The sequence below is a fragment of the Boleophthalmus pectinirostris genome, unplaced genomic scaffold (genome assembly GCF_026225935.1).
Source record: "Boleophthalmus pectinirostris isolate CB_2022bp ecotype Guang Dong unplaced genomic scaffold, ASM2622593v1 HiC_scaffold_17, whole genome shotgun sequence".
Classification (NCBI taxonomy): Eukaryota; Metazoa; Chordata; class Actinopteri; order Gobiiformes; family Gobiidae; genus Boleophthalmus; species Boleophthalmus pectinirostris.
The window spans coordinates 28,571,860-28,596,215 of NW_026571115.1; the positions used below are offsets into that span (position 1 = coordinate 28,571,860).

Consider the following 24,356-nt stretch of genomic DNA (forward strand, 5'->3'; position numbering starts at 1 on the left):
ATAAATAAGAAAAATAAGAAAGTCACACTGGCATAACATGCCTCCTTTTAAAAAGTCAAACTGAGTGAATTAATACTTTGAATTAACTTCAAACTAGATAGATTTAACCAATGACACAGTTGTGTGTAGTAAAATCTGTACTGGTGTATTCATGCATATGCAAATCCCAGAGTGATATAAGGCGAGTGGAGAGAGGGACACACACACTTGAGTCATGTTGTCTGTGGCTGTGCTCCTGCTGCTGGCAGCTGCTTCCTGTAAGAACACTTCCTGACCTTCACAGCAGCGCCCCCTGTAGGAGAATGAGTGTGATGATGATGTTGTCTTTCCACAGGTACAGTGGACTGTGTGGAGCTCCTCCAGCCAGGCTCAGTGCTGCTGCAGCCTGCTCAGACTCTGACCATCAGCTGTCGGGTCTCTGGTTACTCTCTCACTGACAGCAGCTATGCCACAGGCTGGATCAGACAGAGAGAGGGCAAACTGGAGTGGATTTTCCATCAGTGGGGAGGAGGTAACTTCTACCAGAACGATGCTCTGAAGAACAAGTTCAGTCTGAGCAGAGACACGTCTGCAGGAACAGTGACTATTCAAGGACAGAGGCTGCAGCCTGAAGACTCAGCTGTTTATTACTGTGTGCGATCACAGTGACTCAGAGCAACAGCAGAGCTGTACAAAAACACAGAGTCAGCCCCTAACAGAGAGTAAAGCACAACAGGCTATTCAACTATATACATCATACACATATACAGAACAGTAATATAACACAGAAGTACATGTTAGCAGGTTAATAATCTTTCAGTAAATTTCTCTGTGATTATGACAACTGAAGTGGCATTTAAGACCAACTCTAGTCTAATACTAAAATGATAAATTCATAAAGCATCCTAAACATAATTTTAGTCATACATTCATATTGAATATTTCTAAGTCATAGAAGTCAGTTTGGAATAGCTGATATTGTTGAAAAGATGACAACATTGACAGTTTTTCTTGCAATAAGCAAATACTTAAAAATGAAATGTAAATTCTTAGAGAGCATCCACTCCCACTCTCTTTATATTGAAATACATTTTAAAACATGTTAGAAATAAAACATTTAACAAGTTTGTTCTTTTTACATAACAGCATTATGAGACATATTAGAGTGATGAAAGCAACAACTGTAATAAGTTTCAATAATATGATAACTTGTTTAATCTTAATGTTTCACTAAAATGTAAGTAATGTAATGTTCATTGTCGAGACAAAATGAACAGGTGATAAAGGCAGTCCTGTCTGGTTCCAAAATGTTCTGACTCATATCATTTTTATTTCTGTTAAAGCTAAACAAGATCACACATGCTGCTGACAATGAACAAACTATAATTTCAAAAAGAAAAAAAAAAAGAAAATTCAATTACAAAGAAAAAAAAATCTTCTTTTCAACTAGTATTTGCTTAGCAATAAAAAGTCAACTTGTCATATAATAAACATGATGTTAAATGAATATTATGAAAATTCCTCTGAGCAGATGCATATACAATTTATACACTATTGGTCCTTTTCCATGACTGTGTGACTGAGTGAGAGGAGGAGTGTATGCAGAGCAGATGTAAATGTGTGTACAGTACATAGTGTGTTGCTGCTCCTCCTCGCTCACATGTGCAGTCTCAGGATGGACACACTCACTCTGCTGTGGGCTGCTCTCTGTCTGATCTGTGAGTTTTCCTCTTTCACACTCAACATCAGCTCCACTTCCACACAATGCTCCTGTTATTGAAGTATCTCCTCAACACATTTCTGTCCTCCACAGGTGTGAAGTGTGAGACACTGACACAGCCAACCTCTGTGACTGTGCAGCCAGGACACACTCTCACCATCCCCTGTACTGTCTCATACTCTGTTAGCAGCTACTACACAGCATGGATCAGACAGCCTGCTGGGAAAGGCCTGGAGTGGATTGGAATGAAATACACAGGAGGCACTCACCATAAAGATTCACTGAAGAGCAAATTCAGTTTAAATGTAGATTCCTCCAGTAACACAGTGACTCTGAATGGACAGAACATGCAGCCTGGAGACACTGCAGTGTACTACTGTGCTCGGTATCACACAGTCACACAAAGTATATGTAGAGCTGTACAAAAACAGTAAAGAGTGCAATTCACAGTAAGTACCAGAGAGGGCGTCCTATGCACAGTTTATCAGTTTATCCCATATGTGCTGCTTGGTCCATAATGAGTTGGGATCAGGAAGAATTGTTCATCTGACAATGACAAAGACAATAAACATGATATGATCTTATGTCAGACATTTTATACTTCATGTATTATGTCAATTCAGGCTTTTTCTTTCTCAGAATGAAGACCAAATGACTTCTTCTGTGTGATCATCACAGCAAACCAGTCACACAGCAACATGAGAGACTTTTTCTATGTGTGGACACCAGGTAAAAGACTGAATACAGAAAACTGTATTTATATGTAGAAAAAAAAAACTAAAAATAATATTGATAATGATCATAAATGTGTATGGGGAAAAAAGATTATTTCAAAAGTTTTCTAGCATTTAAGTTAAATTCTATAATAAGTTTAAAAAAGTTAGTGCAAGTTAACATATATACAAATTTAAGAATTAGTAAAGTGGTTTCACAGTGAAATTAGACTAATAATGAAATCGTCCTGAGCTCGAGCTGAGCAGCAGTTAGAGTGACAGACAGACAGTTCAGTGTTTCTGTGCAGAGGTGAATCATTGTGCATATAGCAGCGGCCACAGTGAAAAACACCATGACAAAAACATGAGTGCAGGAGCATCTACAATCCTGAAATACTTCTACAGCTATAGAGCTATAAACCACAAAAAAACAAACAAACTCTAAGTTAAAATCATAATGCACATGGAGCTGATAATATTTAGTTTCATTCTTTCATCCAAGATTCTTTTATATGTGTTAGTTTTCCATCAGCTACAATCACCAGAGGAGAGTTGTGATATGGCAATACTCAGGTCATAGTTAAAGTATTTTAAACTTCAACTACAGCACAGCAACATGCAACCTGAACTCAAGTCTCTATATTACTTTATCCACAGATGCAGCCCGTGTCCCGGTGCGTCTATAACATCCCCCTAACACCCCCACTGCTCTGCTTTTACTATGTTATATCTATATAGTGGACAAAATGAAATAGCAATGATTTCTTTCAGGATACTGTTATGTTTTGTGTTTGACAGTGAGAAAGCTGTAACAGAATGTAACGTCAGAAGATGAAAATGGTATTAATATTTATTGGTTTTATGGATCCATTTAGACCACTAACAGATCAGAACTGTCTTTATTTCCAGTGTAGTTTTTGTTCAGCTCCTCCCTGTGACTCTCTCATGTGTTTGTGTGTCATCTACAGATAGACATATCAGTGAACAATGACTCATAGATTTAGATCAAATCATTTTCATTTGTTTATAACCTGTGTCATTGTTTTATGTGCATAATACTAGACTAGACTAACTAGATTCACAAGACAAACATGAAACAACAAACAACAATTAAAACATCACATTTGATTCAAGTGTGTGTCTGTTCAGATTCTAGTTGTGTGTGTGTCAGTGATCATGAAATCCTCCTGATGTTGCAGCATTAGTTATAGTGACAAACAGCAGGGGGAGTTTATGTGCAGAGGTGGATCACGGTGAGTTTATAGTGGCAGCGGCTACCACAGTGAAAAACACCTTGACAAAAACATGACTGACTTTTTTTATTTTCAGGAGACAATACATTAAAAATAGTGGGATGTTTCACCAGTTTTAGCAGTATTCTCACAACGGAAATATTTGATTGATTTGATTAAAATGTTCAATTTATACCCATGAATAAAACAAAATGCAAGATTTTGATGTTTGTGCTCTTCAAATGATGACAGAGGTAAATCTGTTTTCACCATTTATTCATGTGCATTAGAAGTAGTTGAAGAATAGAAGAGCCCTGGTGAAACACATAATACAAACATATTTGTAGTGTAGGTAGAATAGAATAATATTTTGGATATAAGATTTATAGAGCTAATAAAACACGACAGTAACAACGTGGTTCTGTAAAAACAGTGAATAATTGACACTAACTGNTGTTTGTGTGTCATCTACAGATAGACATATCAGTGAACAATGACTCATAGATTTAGATCAAATCATTTTCATTTGTTTATAACCTGTGTCATGTTTCATGTGCATAACACGAAGAAAAAAATAGAAACAGCACTGCCTCATTCATGGACTAACTAGATTCACAAGACAAACATGAAAACAACAAACAACAATTAAAACATCACATTTGATTCAAGTGTGTGTCTGTTCAGATTCTAGTTGTGTGTGTGTCAGTGATCATGAAATCCTCCTGATGTTGCAGCATTAGTTATCAGCAGCAGTGGAGCAAAAACATGACTGATTTTTTTTTTTTTTTCAGGAGACAATACATTAAAAATAGTGGGATGTTTCACCAGTTTTAGCAGTATTCTCACAACGGAAATATTTGATTGATTTGATTAAAATGTCCAATTTATACCCATGAATAATAAATGAAATGCAAGATTTTGATGTTTGCACTCTTCAAATGATGACAGAGGTAAATCTGTTTTCACCATTTATTCATGTGCATTAGAAGTAGTTGAAGAATAGAAGAGCCCTGGTGAAACACATAATACAAACATATTGTAGTGTAGGTAGAATAGAATAATATTTTGGATATAAGATTTATAGAGCTAATAAAACATGACAGTAACAACGTGGTTCTGTAAAAAAACAGTGAATAATTGACACTAACTGAATAAATAAATAATTAAATATTGTTAAATACAGTGAACCATAACCAATAAAAATAAAAAAGTTCCATACAGTAAAATACAGTGTTAAAATAATAAGCTGGCAACATGACCATGGAACAGTTTTAATTTCTTACATCAGCGCTTTTCAACACTTCACTCTGACTGAAATTGTCCCCAGCAGCACCCAGTACATGAAGATCACAGGTCTGACAGCAGAATTATAGTATTATATTATTATATTGTATTGTATTATCTTGATATGTAATGTTTGGACCCACAAGGGACAGTTTTGGCCCTATAACTCTTCACACTTTAACTATCTGTTTCTAAAAATGCATTTTGAAATTTTATGTGTTTGTGATTTCAGTTGAATTTAGCAGTAGGGACAAACTCTGAATTTATATTTTATGATAAATAAATCAATAAATAAATAGCATGTAAAACTTGGCTTACAAACCCTGTGTGTGGAGAATGAATGAATAATGCAATTTAAAAGCACTTTGGGTGTTTTGAAAGGTGTGCTGCTTAAACCACCAACCATCCTGCCACCATCTATTTTCATAACCAAAACATGTGGTGATATATAAACTTTGGGGAGGAGCCAATGCAAACCTGAAATCCTCTCCTCTATTTAACTCTGTGTGGAGAGAAAACAGAGCTGTGGACACTTGAACAAAATGGACTACAGGACAGCACTTGTGTTTGTCACATACTGGACAGGTGAACTGTTGCTCTGGACTAATACTGGTAAATGACAGCAGGATGAATTTGAATACAGTTTTGGCTTGTTTCCACAGGTGTCTTTGCTCAGACTCTGACTGAATCTGGTCCAGCTGTGAAAAGACCAGGAGAGTCCCACAGACTGACCTGTACAACATCTGGGTTCACATTTAGCAGCTATGAAATGAGCTGGATCAGACAGGCTCCTGGGAAGGGGCTGCAGTGGCTGGCTTACATATGGAGCGGTGGGAGCACTACTTATTACTCTGAGTCAGTGAAAGGCAGGTTCACCATCTCCAGAGACAACAGCAGAAACCAGCTGTATCTGCAGATGAACAACCTCCAGACTGAGGACACGGCTGTGTACTACTGTGCCCGAGAGCACAGTGACACAAAGTATATCTACAACTGTACAAAAACATTAAAGGGTGCAATTCACAATAACAACCAGAGGGGTCGCCCTATACACAGCAAAATGTCACTGAAGCTTTAAGTGCAGGTGGTTCTAGAATATTGAGTCACACTTTATAATAAATGCAGATTAATTCATCTTAAACACAAATAAAAACATAATTCACGATGAGCAAATACTATATTAACAATTTGTTTATTATAAATTAAATCTTTGTTTACTAATTAATTATTTAAGTCTTGATATATATGAGTTATTTTAAAGTAGTAATGCAGCTGTTTGTTTAATTCATCAGTCGTCCAGGTAGGATCCACAGTAAAAGAAAAAATCAATTCTGGACTGGACAAAAGCTTTCTGAGTTTTCATCTGAGCAGCTTCTTAAGTTCTGAATTTTTGTTTAGCTATTGTAATGTAGCTATTTTAAATCTGACCCCTTATAACATTTCTTGATTTGTGCTTAACCTTTGCAGAGAAATTTGACTAAAACTAAAATCCTCCTGAGCCACAGTTGAGCAGCAGTTACAGTGACTCCACGGTGTGAATTAAAACTGCAAAACATGACTCCTCTGTTTTTAATGTTTATTTGAACTGCTTCACTCCTCACTGTGGTAGCAGCTACAGACCTGGTGTCCTTTATTGCTCTAACGGGGAAAGGCCAAGTTGATCAAAAATGTTTACTTCTTTTTACAAAGTAATTCCAAAAGTGTCTCAAAATGTTTCAGTTTTCATAAAAAAAAAAAAAAAAAAGTACTTGTTTTTATTTGTTTTTTGACACCAATGTTTGAGGTGACTGTGAGCCCAAAAGTAGATTTGTTTGACAGTGAAATAGATCTATAATGGAATCCTCCCTATAGTTGAGCAGCAGTTAGAGTGACAGACAGACAGACAGACAGACAGACAGACAGACAGACAGGGTGTTTATGTGCAGAGGTGTGTCACTGTGCACATGGCAGCTACCACAGTGAAAAACACCATGACAAAAACATGACTCCAAGAACATCTAGAGTCCTGACATATTTCTACATACATACATAGAGCTGTAAACTAAACTTCTCTGAATCAAAGTCATATGGAGTTGAAAATATCTTGTTTCACTCTCTCATCTGAATTTCTTCTAAGATACTTTTAAATTTCTCTCACTGACAGCCTCCTTTATTCAGCCTCCAGCACTTATTATATAATATGTAAATACATATTTAAATATTTATTTTCATCAAGTTGTTCATAAATTTGGGTTTATGGTCATAGTTTGGATAGTGGGAGGAGCTTGAGTAAAGCTGATATTTAAATGAGAACCACACTGTTGACAGCAGCACTGTGCTACAATGGCTGTTACACACTTCACTATACTGCTGTGTGCTGTGTGCCTTTTCAATATTGTTCATGCTTGGTCCATAACAGAGTCTGGATCAGCCATCAAACGTCCTGGAGAATCCCATAGACTCACATGTACTACCTCTGGGTTTGACTTCAGCAAACCATACATGGAACTGGGTGAGACAGGCTCCAGGTAAAGGTCTGGAGTGGATTGCATTTGTGCACACTGGCAGTAGTCACTTCTTTTACTCCAAGTCAGTGGAGGGACGCTTCACCATCTCCAGAGACGACTCCAGCAGCCAGGTGTATCTGCAGATGAGCGGTCTGAGGACAGAGGACACTGCGCTGTATTACTGTGCCAGAAGAGACAAAATGAGACAGAATAACAGAGCGCTGGGACAAAAACTACTTCCTCTCTTCACTGTGCTCTTCTCTACTGGCTAAAAATAGTGTGATGCTTCACCAATTTTCAGCACTAATGCCACAAAGAAAAACAAAAACTTGAGGCAACACGATTCAAACTTTACCTTTTATTTATATACCCATAAATATAAATGGATGTATGATTTTAACATGAAACTGGATTCTGTTAATTCAACTGCATTTTTTTTACCTGATTTCAAATGATCAGAAATGTACTTTTTAAAATATTGTTGGAAAAAAATGATTTGGAGATTCCTAATTTTTGAGTCATTCACTCTTTATATGAGCACTTCTAGTTTATTCTTTAAACAAATGTCATTACAGAGCAACTGAAAACACACCTGTATGTTTGTCTAGACTAGGGCCATAGTGTTGTGTAAAATATATTGGGGTCCTGCAGGGGGATGTTTTACTCCAAATCTTTTCACACTCCATCTCAATCTGTGAAGTAAATGCCATGGCAAGGCAAGTTTATTTGTATAGTACAGCTCATACACAAAGTAATTCAAAGTGATTTACAGAATAAGAAATACATGAAAATTGCAATACAAACAAATCAAAACATAAATAATCATCATAAAATTCAAAAAGAAATAGAGACATTAAAGAGAGAAGATACTATAAATGCAGCAATAATGAAGTAAAATGACCTGATAAACATCATAGTAACAGTGTAAAGTGCCGCACTGTGACGCTGCTGAATCGTACATGTCACTGTGCACAATCACAGTGTCGGCCCCTAACAGACTGTAAAGCTCATTAAAGAAAAGGTAATTCAACTACACATTATCAGAACAGTATACAGTCTTATAACCTGGGACTACATATGAACAGACTAGTACATCTTTTGGTAATCTTTCAGTAAATTTCTCTGTATTCATGAAAACTGAAGTTGATTTCACGAGCAATAATAAGATAATCAAATGGGTCAAGTGTAAAATATGATAATATGCTTAATTTTAGATATTTGAATGCTGACAGATTTACTTGAATTAAGCAAATACTTGTAAATAGTCAGAACGTTGCCACACCCACTCTCTTTATAGAGCCCAAGTGAAAGTGAGTCTTTGCAGAGCTCCTCAAGTTTCCACTATGATGGGGAGAGCAGTGACTGTGTTCCTCTGGGCTCTTATTCCAGGTGGGTACAGACACTGAACACATCTACAGCACAAACAGCACTTTACACCATTTCAACTCTCTGTGTTTTCCAGTGGTCCAGGCCCAGTCTCTGACCTCTTCAGAGCCAGTGGTCACCAGCCCGGGACAGTCTGTCTCACTGTCCTGTAAAGTGGAGGGGCTCTCTTTAGCTTGGCTGCACTGGATTCGTCAGAAACCAGGGCGAGGACTGGACTGGATCGGTCGCATTGACAGTGGAACAGGCACCATATTTGCTCAAAGTGTCCAGGGCCAGTTTTCTATCACAAAAGACACTTCAACAAACACTGTGTATTTACAACTTCACAGTGCAAAGGAAGGAGATACGGCTGTTTATTACTGTGCACGAGAGGCACAGTGGTGCAGAGAGCTCCACAGCTGTACACAAACTGAGATGACAGAGCGGAAGTCTATTAAAATTATTATTATTTTACATCAGGCAAATAGAATTACATTTAAAAAATGTTTGAAATAAACCCATGATAGAAGTGGGTCAATACTAGCATTACTAGACCTGTTTGAATGATAAAAAGAACTATTGCAGTCAGTTTCAATAATATGATTTTTCTGATCTTGTCTTTTAATAAAACTGAAATTCTTTTTATAAATGTAACTAAGGCTACGTTCAGACTGCAGCCTGAAGTGACCCAAATCCAATTTTTTGGCTTCTATGTGACCTGTATCTGATCTTTTAATGACGATTTTTTTCAAATGCGACCCAGGACACTTGGATATGTGGTCCTGAAACCGATACATATCCGATCTTTTGACATGCGACTTCAGTGTGAACAGTCAAAGCGCATTCATTCGACTTACACGTTATCAACAAGCCACAAACATCACTATTCTGCGCTGAAGTAGGCGAAAATTGTTAATGAACTCCGTGTCACTGAAGTGAAACACATCACCACTCACCACTCTTGACTACGTCTCCACATCCACACGTTCCTTTCAACAGACGTCGCTGCTGCTGTCCCACAAAACACCACGGCCAAAAACCTCGTCCTTCTCCTTCTCAATCTCCTCCTTAAAACAAATAAGTTGCTCATGTTCTGGCTCAGGTACAAGAGGAACTTTAAAATCGCCAGGTGCTCAATGCTCGCGACCATGTTTGGACAACTTCTGTAAACACAGAGCACGCTCGCTGCGGTTGACGTCGTCGTGTCTCCAGTGCACATGCGGGACACTTTAGGGCCGTTTAACGTTCACACAGGGGATCACATACAAGTCGCATTTAATTGGAAATGTGAACGAACTTGCAAAAGCATCGGATTTCACAAAAAAATCGGAATTGAGCGTTAAGCCCTGCAGTCTGAACGTAGCCAAAATGAATAGTTGATAAAGAGCAGCCCTGTCCGATGCCATAATGCTCTGAAACATTCTCACTGCTGCTGAAGCCAACCAAGATCATACATGCTGCTAATGTTAACCTAAGTATAATTTCAATAAACTGTAGACATTTTAGCATCAGGTCTATTGTTTACTTTTGATAATTAAATATGGATTGTGGACATTGTTTAATTTCAGTATTATCAGTGTGCGGCAACATTTTGTCTAGGAAACACTGGACTATTACAGATCTTAGTACATTCTTTACTGTGAATATATTAAAACTGTGATGTGATAAAAAAAAATAATGATGACTAATAATCAACAAGTGCAATATATTGTGGAAATGTTAGTATATTAATAGTATGAAAATAACATGCATTTTCAGTTTGTTGTTCATTATATGGGAGTTTTTTCATTGTGTCAGTGAGAGGAGGAGTGTATGCAGAGCAGATGTAAATGTGTGTACAGTACATAGTGTGCTGCTGCTCCTCCTCGCTCACATGTGCAGTCTCAGGATGGACACACTCACTCTGCTGTGGGCTGCTCTCTCTGTCTGATCTGTGAGTTTTCCTCTTTCACACTCAACATCAGCTCCACTTACACACAATGCTCCTGTTATTGAAGCATCTCCTCAACACATTTCTGTCCTCCACAGGTGTGAAGTGTGAGACACTGACACAGCCAACCTCTGTGACTGTGCAGCCAGGACACACTCTCACCATCCCCTGTACTGTCTCATACTCTGTTAGTAGTTATGCTACACACTGGATCAGACAACCTGCTGGGAAAGGCCTGGAGTGGATTGGAAGGAAATACACAGGAGGCTCTGACTATAAAGATTCTCTGAAGAGCAAATTCAGTATTGATTTAGACACTTCCACAAAAACAGTGACTCTGAATGGACAGAACATGCAGCCTGGAGACACTGCAGTGTACTACTGTGCTCGAGAGCCACAGTCACACAAAGTATATGTAGAGCTGTACAAAAACAGTAAAGAGTGCAATTCACAGTAAGTACCAGAGAGGGCGTCCTATGCACAGTTTATCAGTATATCCCACATGTGCTGCTTGGTCCATAATGAGTTGAGATCAAGAATTGTTCATCTGACAATGACAAAGACAATGAACATGATATGATCTTAAGTCAGACATTTTTTTCTTAACGCATTATATAAATTCAGGCTTTTTCTTTCTCAGGATGAAGACCAAATGACTTCTTCTGTGTGATCATCACAGCAAACCAGTCACACAGCAACATGAGAGACTTTTTCTATGTGTGGACACCAGGTAAAAGACTGAATGCAGAAAATTGTATTTGATGTAGAAAAAAAATGAAATAAATAATAGTGATAATGATCATAAATGTGTATGGGGAAAGTGATTTCAAAAGTTTTCTAACATTTACGTTGAATTCTAAAAAATAAGTTTAAGAAGGTGGTTCAAGTTAACATATATACAAATTTAAGAATTAGTAAAGTGGTTTCACAGTGAAATTAGACTAATAATGAAATCGTCCTGAGCTCGAGCTGAGCAGCAGTTAGAGTGACAGACAGACAGTTCAGTGTTTCTGTGCAGAGGTGAATCATTGTGCATATAGCAGCGGCCACAGTGAAAAACACCATGACAAAAACATGAGTGCAGGAGCATCTACAATCCTTCCATATTTATGTGTTATAACTATGTATAGATTGTTATAAAGAAAAGCTCTGAGTCAAAATCACATGGAGTTGGAAATACTTTGTTACACTTTCTCATCCATTTTCTTTCAGCTGCAATAACCAAAGGAGAGTTGTGATATGGCAAATCTCAGATCATATTCATTGTGTTTTCTACTTCATCTAAAGGAGACCATCACATATTATTACATGCTAATATAATATCACCATGTTTTTTCTTTACAATGTATGAAGTAGTAAACATAAATACATGCGGCATACATGAAATATATGAAGTAAAGTGTGTTGACAAGTTGATAAATAACTCAACTTCATATGTTTAATGTTTTGTATTCAAATTCCTCAAAGTAGCCACTCTTTATTTTGTTGATCTCAAACCCTAGGACTTCTCTCAATGATGTGTCCTGAAATGGTTTTCTCTTCACAGATGTGCCTTATCAGGGTCAGGTAATGCCAAGAGTGCAAAGTAGTGATCAGTGCAAAGTGTTGGTATTTTTAAAGAGGGGTATTATGCAAAATTGACTTTTTGGAGCTATCATCTATCATGTTATAATCAAAATCACACCTGAAGAGGTTTTAAATGTCACCCGTGCATGTTTAAGTAATCTAGCGCTCTCTCCCGAGCCTCAAACCCTCCTTAGGATTGGCAAATACGATCCTATCCAAAGCTCAGCCCACAAGCCTATGTCACCCATGCTCCCACACAACAACTTTCCACTAATAAAGAAAAGTATGACACAAAACAAACACTACAACTTCACAAACCAAATGTGAAGTGCAGCTGTTTCATTAGTCGAATGTAAAATGAAGAACGAGAAAAGGAGGACGTCAAAAACTGAACTGAAACTTATAAAAAACAAATTAATACCTTTTTTTATGATTACAGAATTTTGAAAAACAATCGTAACATGGTGATCTGAATATGTTGTGTTCATGTGTGGTTAATATCCCACAGAAGTGCAATATGCCCTCTTTAAAATCTAAAATTCTAAAAGAAGTCTGCAGTTATATCAAGGTTATTTTTCTTTTCAACATTCCATATATATTCATTCATAGTTTTTATACTTTCAGTTAGAATCCACAATGTAAATAATCATGAAAATAAAGAAAGAGCAAAATGAAGAAGTGTGTCTGAACTTTTGACTGGTTGTGTGTTTAAAATATTTACTTTTCATTCATGTTTTTCATAAATTTGGGTTTATGGTCATAGTTTGGATAGTGGGAGGAGCTTGAGTAAAGCTGATATATAAATGAGAACCACACTGTTGACAGCAGCACTGTGCTACAATGGCTGTTACACACTTCACTATACTGCTGTGTGCTGTGTGCCTTTTCAATATTGTTCATGCCTGGTCCATAACAGAGTCTGGATCAGCCATCAAACGTCCTGGAGAATCCCATAGACTCACATGTACTACCTCTGGGTTAGACTTCAGCAGTTATGCATGGAACTGGGTGAGACAGGCTCCAGGTAAAGGACTGGAGTGGATTGCATTGGTGTACACATACCAGTACTCCACCTCTACTACTCCAAGTCAGTGGAGGGACGCTTCACCATCTCCAGAGACGACTCCAGCAGCCAGGTGTATCTGCAGATGAGCGGTCTGAGGACAGAGGACACTGCGCTGTATTACTGTGCCAGAAGAGACACAATGAGACAGAATAACAGAGCGCTGGGACAAAAACTACTTCCTCTGTTCACTGTGCTCTTCTCTACTGGCTAAAAATAGTGCAGTGTTTCCACTATCACTATTGTCACCATAAACACTCAATGAATTGATGTCAGATATTCTTGTTTTTCCATGAATATAAATAAACTTAACATTTTGATAAGAAAACTGTTTCTATTAAAATTGTCTTATGAGAAGAAGAAGCATCTGAAACACATGAATGTTCCCAATTTAGCACTAATTATGACATAATCTTTCATTACACTATAGTTTGATTGTTGTCATTGAATGAGAGAACAAACAATGAAATTACAATCAGCATTACTGTCTGTGTCCAGCAGAGGGAGTTACTGTATATGCAAATTATACACACTTTAAAAGCACCACTAAGTTATTCTGTGCCACAGAAACCAGATTGAACTGCAACATCGAACACAAATCTGTTTTTCAAAATGGCAAAATATCTTCTACTAACATTATTATTTATAGCTACAATTCACTGTAAGACTTTAATAATTATGACATTTGAATTGTGATTTGAAAATGTTTGAGTGTAAAATTAAATTCATGTATTTTTTCTTTATAAAGTGTTTAACAGGTGAGCAAGTGTGAAACTGAAAGTAGCAAAGACGAGGAAATCTGAACATAATAACTTTTGTCTACTTAAAGACAATAAAAAGTCCTTAACCATATTAAAAATATTATTGATAGAGAAATGCTTTATATATGAGATCACTGGTTTTAGTCTTTTAGACTGGTTTAGTCTGGTGTTAGTCCTGGTGTTAGTCCTGGTTTAAGTCCTGGTTAGACTGGAGACTGCCTGGTTTAGTCCTGGTTTAGACCTGGTTTTAGTTCTGTTTTATGGTTTTAGTTCTGGTTTAGTCCTGTTTAGACCTGTTTAGACCTGGTTTAGTTGGTGTTATCCTGGTTTAGTCTGGTTTATCCTGGTTTACTTTTAACTGGTTTAGACTGGTTTACCTGGTTTAGTCCTGGTTTAACCTGGTTTTAGTTTGGTTTTAGTTCTGGTTTTATTCTGGTTTAGTCCTGGTTTAGACTGGTTTAGACCTGGTTTTAGTTCTGATTTTATTCTGGTTTTAGTCCTGGTTTAGACCTGGTTTAGTCCTGGTTTTAGTCTTGGTGTTAGTTCTGGTTTAGAGGCGCACAGGAGGAAGCGCGGTTTACGGCGTACGAGAAAACACGATCCACACGGGCTCACGGCAGCAGTCGGTGTCCGCGCAGTGTCTACGGAAGGAAACGTGGTCCGCGCGTTTCAGTTAATGACATGATGAAGGTGTGTTTTGTTTTGTTTTGTTTGTTGTTTTTGTTTGTCAGTGGCAGGTCATAAACAGTGCAGACATCATGAGTCTATGCAGGTTGTTTTCATATTATATTTGTTATTTTCTTTTATATTTCACGTCGGGAGAATAATTTCCAAGACACGAATGTTTTTTACCTGTGCACTGCGACTCTGTTCTACTGCTCTTCGACCTCGTCCATTGTGCACTGATGCCGCCAACGTTAATTTACATCGCTGTTACTGCGATTTGGTGGCTTTCCGGCAATGAGTGGAATTAGTGAAATAAAAAAAATTATAAATGTGTTTTGTAATGTGTGTGTGGTTGTTGTCCCAACAACACATAAGCAGGTTTTATAATAAAGAAACACATACAAACACTAAAGTTAAGATTAAAAATGAGATTAACATTAAAAAACATAACGGAAATATGACTGTAATTAATTAATCGCAATTAACATAATTTGACTAATTAAATTCATGTACTGAGGTGACAGAGATCAGACAGCACACTGAGAAACTGTGTTACTACTGACTGCACTGCGACAGAGCCAGGACAAGTGACAGGAAATAACAGAGTGAACAGCTTCACTCTGAAAAATGTCAAGCATACATGAGATCACAGGTCTGACAGAGAAGACACTGCTGTTACACTGTGCCCGAAGAGCACAGTGACAGGAAGAATGAAGCTCATGTACAAAAACATCCAACCAAGAGCTGCTGTGGATGTTCCTCTCAAACACAGACTGGACATTCACTCTAACACAAATACAAGAAAATTTACCATTTTTATTTTTCTATGTTAAGATCACAACCACAAGCAGTTACAAATATTATACATATTTTACCTTTCAAATCACTATAAAATCTAAATGATCTAAGCTTTGTTCAAAATAACCGGTGCCATTTGATTATAAATGACGTAAAAGTCCACCACCCCCGAACTGTGACAAATTTAAATATAATATATTATATATATATATATATTTATGTATATAATACTTAAGCATTTGAAAGATACATGTCATTTGTTACAAGATAAAACTGTTTTTATTGTCTGGGCTTAGATGGAAGATGAGGCTTTATTCATAATGTGAAATTTTAGGAACCTGCAGGGGACAGTTCCATTATTATTATTATTATTATTATTATTATTATTATTATTATTATTATTATTATTATTATTATTATTATTATTATTATTATTATTATTATTATTATTTATTATGCTTTGGCAGAGTAACAATTACAATGTACTGAGCAAGAATGATTATGTAATTTATTTAAAAGAAGTAAAACATATTATGAGTAACTGTATATCAGTTACAGTTACTGTTTCAAATGAGTGGTTAAAAAGTTGGCATTAAAAAAACATGTTACTTTAAGTTGAAATAATGTGATGTACATTGATTACATTACATTATTTTGCCTGTTTTCCTCTTTATCACAGATTTCTGCAGTCTATTTTGACTCTTGTTAGTGTTAATTTAACGATGGACTCTCAATAAAGTTGTGTTAGACTTCATGATAATTATTGTACCTGTTTTTAACTATGGAATTTTAAGACATTTTTACAACTCCAAACAAGAAATATCTGTGTCTCTGTGGGTCATATTCTGTACACCTGTTAACTGTGTAGTTTTAGACTCTACAAATGTGCTGAAATGCATGATGGATTCAGCGTTCTCTCAAATGAATAAGGACATGTTTGCCATTGTGTTTGGTGAATTTACACTATTGTTTTAGCCTAATTTGAACTACTTCACTGCTCAGTGTAGCAGCAGCTCAGGCCCTGGTGCTTGAAACGTGCAAAACAACCAAACTGTATTCTGTAATTCTTGGGTATTTACTCCTCAGAGCCTTCAAACATGTATCAACAATTGTCACTGGGGAGGAGCCAATGCAAACCTGAAATCCTCTCCTCTATTTAACTCTGTGTGGAGAGGAAACAGAGCTGTGGACACTTGAACAAAATGGACTACAGGACAGCACTTGTGTTTGTCACATACTGGACAGGTGAACTGTTGCTCTGGACTAATACTGGTAAATGACAGCAGGATGAATTTGAATACAGTTTTGGCTTGTTTCCACAGGTGTCTTTGCTCAGACTCTGACTGAATCTGGTCCAGCTGTGAAAAGACCAGGAGAGTCCCACAGACTGACCTGTACAACATCTGGGTTCACATTTAGCAGCTATTACATGAGCTGGATCAGACAGGCTCCTGGGAAGGGGCTGCAGTGGCTGGCTTACATTAGCGGTGATGGGGGGCACTACTTATTACTCTGAGTCAGTGAAAGGCAGGTTCACCATCTCCAGAGACAACAGCAGAAACCAGCTGTATCTGCAGATGAACAACCTCCAGACTGAGGACACGGCTGTGTACTACTGTGCCCGAGAAGCACAGTGAGAGAGTCACATGGAGGAGCTGAACAAAAACTCCACTAAAGTAAATAATGAACCTTTAGTGATCTGAAAATCCAATAAATAATATGAATATGAAAAGCAGTGTTATATTTTTACATCATATCCTAGTACAGCTTTCTCACAGTCAAATACACAGTCCAACATCATTATTCTGAAAGAACTCAGTGTGTGCAGTGACAATACAAGAAATTATTGTCATTTTATTGTGATTGCTCTATAGTTAAAACAAAACAAAGCAGAGCACTGGGAGAAATAGTGTTTTAATCACAGAAGAATAAAGATTACGTTGACATGTCTGAATCACTCTAAATACAACTCTGAGTGAAGTGAATTAGAAGGGAGACATTTCGCGTATGCACTTTTTAAGCTACGAAAGCAATTCTATGAGTCTGGAGATAAAGCAGGCAAAATGCTTGCTCTAAAACTAAAACAACAAGAGAGTCGCCAATCAATCTCATCCATTTATAATAATAATGGTCTACTGATAAATGACCCTAAGGAGATTAACCAAGCATTTGCCAATTTTTATAGTAATCTTTATAAATCAGAGTGTTATTGTAATGGGAATGACATAGAGGATTTTCTTCAAAACTTAAACTTACCTTCTCTAACAAAGACCGTTGCTGATTTTATGGAAAGACCAATTCAAACAAATGAAATTAAAACTGCAATTACATCTCTGTCAAATGGGAAAACACCAGGAAACGATGGATATATAATAGAATTTTATAAATGTTTTCAGGAGATTCTTGCTCCTTACCTGACATTATTATTTAATGATATAATAGACAAATACTCAATGCCACCAACAATGCGGCAGGCCTCCATATCGCTTATTCCTAAAATAGGAAAAGATCACCAGCAAATGAATAATTATAGACCTTTGAGCATTCTAAATAATGATTATAAATTGTTTGCTAAATTACTGGCAAAACGAATGGAAAAAGTTATTCCTTTGTTGATTCATGTAGATCAAACAGGTTTTATTCAAGGCCGCTTGGCCTCTAATAACTTAAGGAGGCTTCTGCATGTGATGAAGAGGGCAGAGGACTTTCAGCATCCAGCGATAGCATTGTCTCTGGATGCTGAAAAAGCCTTTGATAGGATTGAATGGGAATATTTATTTTATGTACTCTCTAAATATGGGTTTGGTCCTAAGTATATCAATTGGGTGAAAGCTCTGCCATTAGCAAAGTAAAAACAAATGGTATGCTATCTGAAGCGTTTCAACTATACCGCTCTACACGTCAAGGATGTCCAGCCTCTCCCCTTATTTTTATTCTTGCGTTAGAGCCACTGGCGTGTGCAATACGGGCACACAAAACTATTTCGGGTATTAATATTGCAGATTATGAATTCAAATTAAACTTATTTGCAGATTATATTTTATTAACTATAACAAATCCACAAAGATCTATCCCACAGTTGCTTAAATTAGTTGATGATTTTGGAAAAATTTCTGGATACAAAGTTAACTATGCAAAAAGTGAGGCTATCCCTCTTAACCGTTATACCTTCCAGTCTCATCTCGATACTGCCCCCTTCCAGTGGAAACCTAAAGGTATGAAATATCTTGGTGTCCAAATCAGATCTCCTGTTGAGACTATGGTCGAATTGAATATGGCCGACCTCATGAAGACTCTTAAGGAAGATGTACAAAGATGGACAGTTCTGCCCCTCTCACTGTGGGGCAGAGCTGAAATAATTAAAATGAATTTTCTTCCTAGACTAGCTTTCATTATCTCATCTATTCCTCTAAAATTCCCCCCAAAATGGTTTAAAGAAATTAACAAATTGATGACTGACTTTTTATGGAAAGGCAAAAAGCCACGGATTGGCCATAAAAAACTGATTCAACCCCCTGACAAGGGTGGAGTGGGATTGCCAGATATTCACTTATATTATATAGCATATAATTCTAGGTACCCCCTAAACTGGGCCTATTGTAGTACTCGAGAAACTGGAAGCTGGAAATGGCTTGAGGAAAAAATAGTACAAGAGTACAATCCAGATTTATCATTAGCGACCCTTTGGTACAGTCCTAAGACTATCTCAAATATTAATATTTCATTGCTTAAATTTTCTGGTGATATTATCAAATTATTGCAGAAATATTTAAACTTTACCGGGAAATCCTTACCTTCTTGTCCCCTTTGGTCCAATCCCCTGTTTATGGCAGGTAAAAGAACTCTAAATAACAAAACCTGGCAATTAAGTAATATTAATAATGTATCACAGGTGATTAAGAATGGAAATAATTTGATATCATTCAGTGAATTAAAAACTAGGAGTGGTTTGAAAGAATCTGAATTCTTAACTTACATGCAAATTAAATCTGTCTTAAAATCTTCATTGTCACAGGATAAGAGCATGGGGGACAAGAAGGAGTTGGAGGAAAATGTAAACGTGCTGTTGCACGACAAGGTACAGTCTCAAGAATTTATAAACTTTTACGTCACACTAAAGGGGATGTCAATAATTCAACAAAAAATCTATGAGTACGTGATTTGGGAATGCCTATTACTGCCTCACAATGGGAAACAGCACTGCAAAACTCCACAAAAATGTCTAAATGTGTGAGATATAAAATTCTGCAGCTCAAATTATTACATCGAGCTTATATAACACCATATATACTAAACCAAATGGATAACAAATGATCTAAACTGTGTTGGCATGGTTGTGGGGCAGAGGGCACACTTATACACATGTTGTGGCATTGCCCTGAAGTGAAACAATATTGGAGCGTTGTAATGGATCGTCTGTCTTGTATGTTTGATGAGCAGATTTCTCTATGTCCGCTGTTGTGCCTATTTGGAATAAGAACTCAAGATTTGTCATCCCAAAAACTGGACCACATATTATCACTGGGGTTTTTATCAGCAAAACGTATTATTATGATGAACTGGAAGGAACGCAAACATAAGTGCTTCGAGATAGACAATTGGTACAAAGATTTTTTTGATTTAATTTCTATGGAGCAGGCGGCTCAATCGTTGGACACAAAAAAACAAACGGACTGATGACCTATGGACTGTGGCAAAACCCTATTTGGACAAAGCACAGTAAAATAAGAACAACATACTCTTGGACAATGTCAAAATATATGTGTATGTAAATGTTTGTGTCACTGCATTGAGAAACTCTGTACTGCACCCCTCCCTCCCCCTCTCCCCCCTCCCTTTTTTTCTTTTTTTTTTTTGGGGGGGGTATTATTATTATTATTATTATTATTATTATTATTATTATTATTATTATTATTGATTTATTAATTTATTTTATGTATTTATCCTTATTATTATTATTTATTTTTATTAGTAAGTTGTAATTCAATATTTACACAATTAAAATAGAGCTGTGCAACTAATCGAGATTGAGATTCAGTCATTTTTAATCGTCAAAAATTATTGTTGAGCATTTGTCAGTTAAAGCATGTGGTTTAGAGCAGAATTTAGACTTTTGAAGAAAAAAGATGACCAGTATTTGGATTAAATGGCAATGAATGATGAAGTCTGTATTGTTTATATTTAGGGAAATGATACCATTTAAATTTGTTTTTAATAAGACAAAATTAAATAAAGTCACAAATAGGAATTGAAAAAAAAAAAAAAAAAAAAAGAAGGGAGACATTTCTTACAAGTCTGAAAAGCAGTTTAAAACATATGTCTCTTGTTTCAATTCAAACCAGACATGAATTCATAGTGACACTGTTCTTTATATATTATAATACAGAACAGAGTCATGTTGTCTGTGCCTGTAAATGTAATACATTTTTTTTTACATTGCATTATTCTTAGACATGTTTTAATGATGGAAACAGCTGCTGTAATAAGTTTCAATAATGTGATGACTTGTTGAATCTTAATTACTTGATAAACTGTAAGTTCTGTCCATGGTTGTAACAAAATGAACAGGTGATAAAGAGTAGNACCCTTTGGTACAGTCCTAAGACTATCTCAAATATTAATGTTTCATTGCTTAAATTTTCTGGTGATATTATCAAATTATTGCAGAAATATTTAAACTTTACCGGGAAATCCTTACCTTCTTGTCCCCTTTGGTCCAATCCCCTGTTTATGGCAGGTAAAAAGAACTCTAAATAATAAAACCTGGCAATTAAGTAATATTAATAATGTATCACAGGTGATTAAGAATGGAAATAATTTATATCATTCAGTGAATTAAAAACTAGGAGTGGTTTGAAAAGAATCTGAATTCTTAACTTACATGCAAATTAAATCTGTCTTAAAATCTTCATTGTCACAGGATAAGAGCATGGGGGACAAGAAGGAGTGGAGGAAAAAATGTAAACGTGCTGTTGCACGACAAGGTACAGTCTCAAGAATTTATAAACTTTTACGTCACACTAAAGGGGATGTCAATAATTCAACAAAAAATCTATGGGTACGTGATTTGGGAATGTCTATTACTGCCTCACAATGGGAAACAGCACTGCAAAAACTCCACAAAAATTTCTAAATGTGTGTGAGATATAAAATTCTGCAGCTCATATTAATTACATCGAGCTTATATAACACCATATATACTAAACAAAATGGATAACAAATGATCTAAACTGTGTTGGCATGGTTGTGGGGCAGAGGGCACACTTATACACATGTTGTGGCATTGCCCTGAAGTGAAACAATATTGGAGCGTTGTAATGGATCGTCTGTCTTGTATGTTTGATGAGCAGATTTCTCTATGTCCGCTGTTGTGCCTATTTGGAATAAGAACTCAAGATTTGTCATCCCAAAAACTGGACCACATATTATCACTGGGGTTTTTATCAGCAAAACGTATTATTATGATGAACTGGAAGGAACGCAAACATAAATGCTTCGAGATAGACAATTGGTACAAAGATTTTTTGGATTTAATTTCTATGGAGCAGGCGGCTCAATCGTTGGACACAAAAAACAAACGGACTGATGACCTATGGACTGTGGCAAAACCCTATTTGGACAAAGCCCAGTAAAATAAGAACAACATACTCTTGGACAATGTCAAAATATATGTGTATGTAAATGTTTGTGTCACTGCATTGAGAAACTCTGTACTGCACCCCTCCCTCCCCCCTCTCCCCCCTCCCTTTTTTTCATTTTTTTTTTTTGGGGGGGGGGTATTATTATTATTATTATTATTATTATTATTATTATTATTATTATTATTGATTTATTAATTTATTTTATGTATTTATCCTTATTATTATTATTTATTTTTATTAGTAAGTTGTAATTCAATATTTACACAATTAAAATAGAGCTGTGCAACTAATCGAGATTGAGATTCGGTCATTTTTAATCGTCAAAAATTATTGTTGAGCATTTGTCAGTTAAAGCATGTGGTTTAGAGCAGAATTTAGACTTTTGAAGAAAAAAGATGACCAGTATTTGGATTAAATGGCAATGAATGATGAAGTCTGTATTGTTTATATTTAGGGAAATGATACCATTTAAATTTGTTTTTAATAAGACAAAATTAAATAAAGTCACAAATAGGAATTGAAAAAAAAAAAAAAAAAAAAGAAGGGAGACATTTCTTACAAGCCTAAAAGGCAGTTTAAAACATATGTCTCTTGTTTCAATTCAAACCAGATATGAATTCATAGTGACACTGTTCTTTATATATTATAATACAGAACAGAGTCATGTTGTCTGTGCCTGTAAATGTAATACATTTTTTTTTATATTGCATTATTCTTAGACATGTTTTAATGATGGAAACAGCTGCTGTAATAAGTTTCAATAATGTGATGACTTGTTGAATCTTAATTACTTGATAAACTGTAAGTTCTGTCCATGGTTGTAACAAAATGAACAGGTGATAAAGAGTAGCCCTGTCAAATTTAAAAATGTACTTAAATTTGTCTTTAAGTTAATAGTAAAAATCATACATGCTGCTGGTATTATATAATTATATACAAATATTAATAAAAAAATTAATCACAGATTTTAGTATTTTCTTAGTCATTCAAGAAATTCAACTTCTGATTTGATAAACATGAGTCTGACCAAATGTGTGCACATTTTTTAGTTCCTCATAGGGGATTTGTATGTGTGAGTGAGAGGAGGAGTGTATGCAGAGCAGATGTAAATGTGTGTACAGTACATAGTGTGCTGCTGCTCCTCCTCGCTCACATGTGCAGTCTCAGGATGGACACACTCACTCTGCTGTGGGCTGCTCTCTGTCTGATCTGTGAGTTTTCCTCTTTCACACTCAACATCAGCTCCACTTACACACAATGCTCCTGTTATTGAAGCATCTCCTCAACACATTTCTGTCCTCCACAGGTGTGAAGTGTGAGACACTGACACAGCCAACCTCTGTGACTGTGCAGCCAGGACACACTCTCACCATCCCCTGTACTGTCTCATACTCTCTTGGCTACTACACAGCATGGATCAGACAGCCTGCTGGGAAAGGCCTGGAGTGGATTGGAATGAAATACACCTCAGCTTCTTACTATAAAGATTCTCTGAAGAACAAATTCAGTATTGATTTAGACACTTCCACAAAAACAGTGACTCTGAATGGACAGAACATGCAGCCTGGAGACACTGCAGTGTACTACTGTGCCAGACGACCACAGTCACACAAAGTATATGTAGAGCTGTACAAAAACAGTAGAGAGTGCAATTCACAGTAAGTACCAGAGAGGGCGTCCTATACATATCAAAATATCACTTCTGCCTTTGGTCCACACGGCTCTAGAATATTGCTTTGGCTTGGTCCATAATGTGTTGGGATCAGCAAGAATCAATCACACTGCCTAAATACACGTGTGTTTGTGTGTCATCTACAGATAGACATATCAGTGAACAATGACTCATAGATTTAGATCAAATCATTTTCATTTGTTTATAACCCGTGTCACTGTTTCATGTGCATAACACGAAGAAAAAAATAGAAACAGCACTGCCTCATTCATGGACTAACTACATTCACAAGACAAACATAAAACAACAAACAACAACTAAAACATCACATTTGATTCAAGTGTGTGTCTGTTCAGATTCTAGTTGTGTGTGTGTCAGTGATCATGAAATCCTCCTGATGTTGCAGCATTAGTTATAGTGAGAGACAGCAGGGGGAGTTTAAACATGACTGAATTTTATTTTATTTTTTTCAAGAGACAA

General features: G+C 36.4%; 1 protein-coding gene and 6 gene segments (V, D, J or C); all 7 read left to right on the forward strand.

Moving 5' to 3' along the window:
- The first annotated feature begins 203 nt into the window (after window positions 1-203).
- LOC129408561 (Ig heavy chain V region 914-like) lies at window positions 204-700 on the forward strand. The segment is given in 2 exon segments: window positions 204-257; window positions 335-700. Coding segments are annotated over 2 exon segments (357 nt in total).
- Window positions 701-1,652: 952 nt separating this feature from the next.
- On the forward strand, window positions 1,653-2,148 carry LOC129408553 (Ig heavy chain V region 5A-like). The segment is given in 2 exon segments: window positions 1,653-1,697; window positions 1,793-2,148. Coding segments are annotated over 2 exon segments (384 nt in total).
- Window positions 2,149-5,466: 3,318 nt separating this feature from the next.
- LOC129408547 (immunoglobulin heavy variable 3-48-like) lies at window positions 5,467-6,366 on the forward strand. The segment is given in 2 exon segments: window positions 5,467-5,513; window positions 5,591-6,366. Coding segments are annotated over 2 exon segments (459 nt in total).
- An 824-nt stretch (window positions 6,367-7,190) lies between these two features.
- LOC129408549 (Ig heavy chain V region 6.96-like) lies at window positions 7,191-7,774 on the forward strand. The segment is given in 1 exon segment: window positions 7,191-7,774. A coding segment is annotated over 1 exon segment (436 nt).
- Window positions 7,775-8,719: 945 nt separating this feature from the next.
- LOC129408740 (uncharacterized) lies at window positions 8,720-11,483 on the forward strand. The gene is made up of 4 exons (XM_055153094.1): window positions 8,720-8,803; window positions 8,877-9,200; window positions 10,808-11,162; window positions 11,350-11,483. Exons 1-4 carry the CDS (start codon window positions 8,758-8,760, stop codon window positions 11,363-11,365), a joined length of 741 nt encoding a protein of 246 aa, XP_055009069.1. The 5' UTR covers window positions 8,720-8,757; the 3' UTR covers window positions 11,366-11,483.
- Window positions 11,484-16,713: 5,230 nt separating this feature from the next.
- Window positions 16,714-17,209, forward strand: LOC129408563 (immunoglobulin heavy variable 3-23-like). The segment is given in 2 exon segments: window positions 16,714-16,808; window positions 16,886-17,209. Coding segments are annotated over 2 exon segments (358 nt in total).
- Window positions 17,210-23,372: 6,163 nt separating this feature from the next.
- LOC129408741 (immunoglobulin heavy variable 4-38-2-like) lies at window positions 23,373-23,866 on the forward strand. The segment is given in 2 exon segments: window positions 23,373-23,415; window positions 23,511-23,866. Coding segments are annotated over 2 exon segments (399 nt in total).
- The last annotated feature ends 490 nt before the right edge of the window (window positions 23,867-24,356 follow it).

Excerpts from the sequence above, each read along its gene's own strand:
- LOC129408740 (XM_055153094.1), top strand. The coding sequence starts at position 8,758 with ATGATGGGGAGAGCAGTGACTGTGTTCCTCTGGGCTCTTATTCCAG. Across the intron at positions 8,804-8,876 it reads CCTCTGGGCTCTTATTCCAG|TGGTCCAGGCCCAGTCTCTG; the intron begins GTGGGTACAGAC and ends TGTGTTTTCCAG. Across the intron at positions 9,201-10,807 it reads GTGCAGAGAGCTCCACAGCT|GTGTGAAGTGTGAGACACTG; the intron begins GTACACAAACTG and ends TGTCCTCCACAG.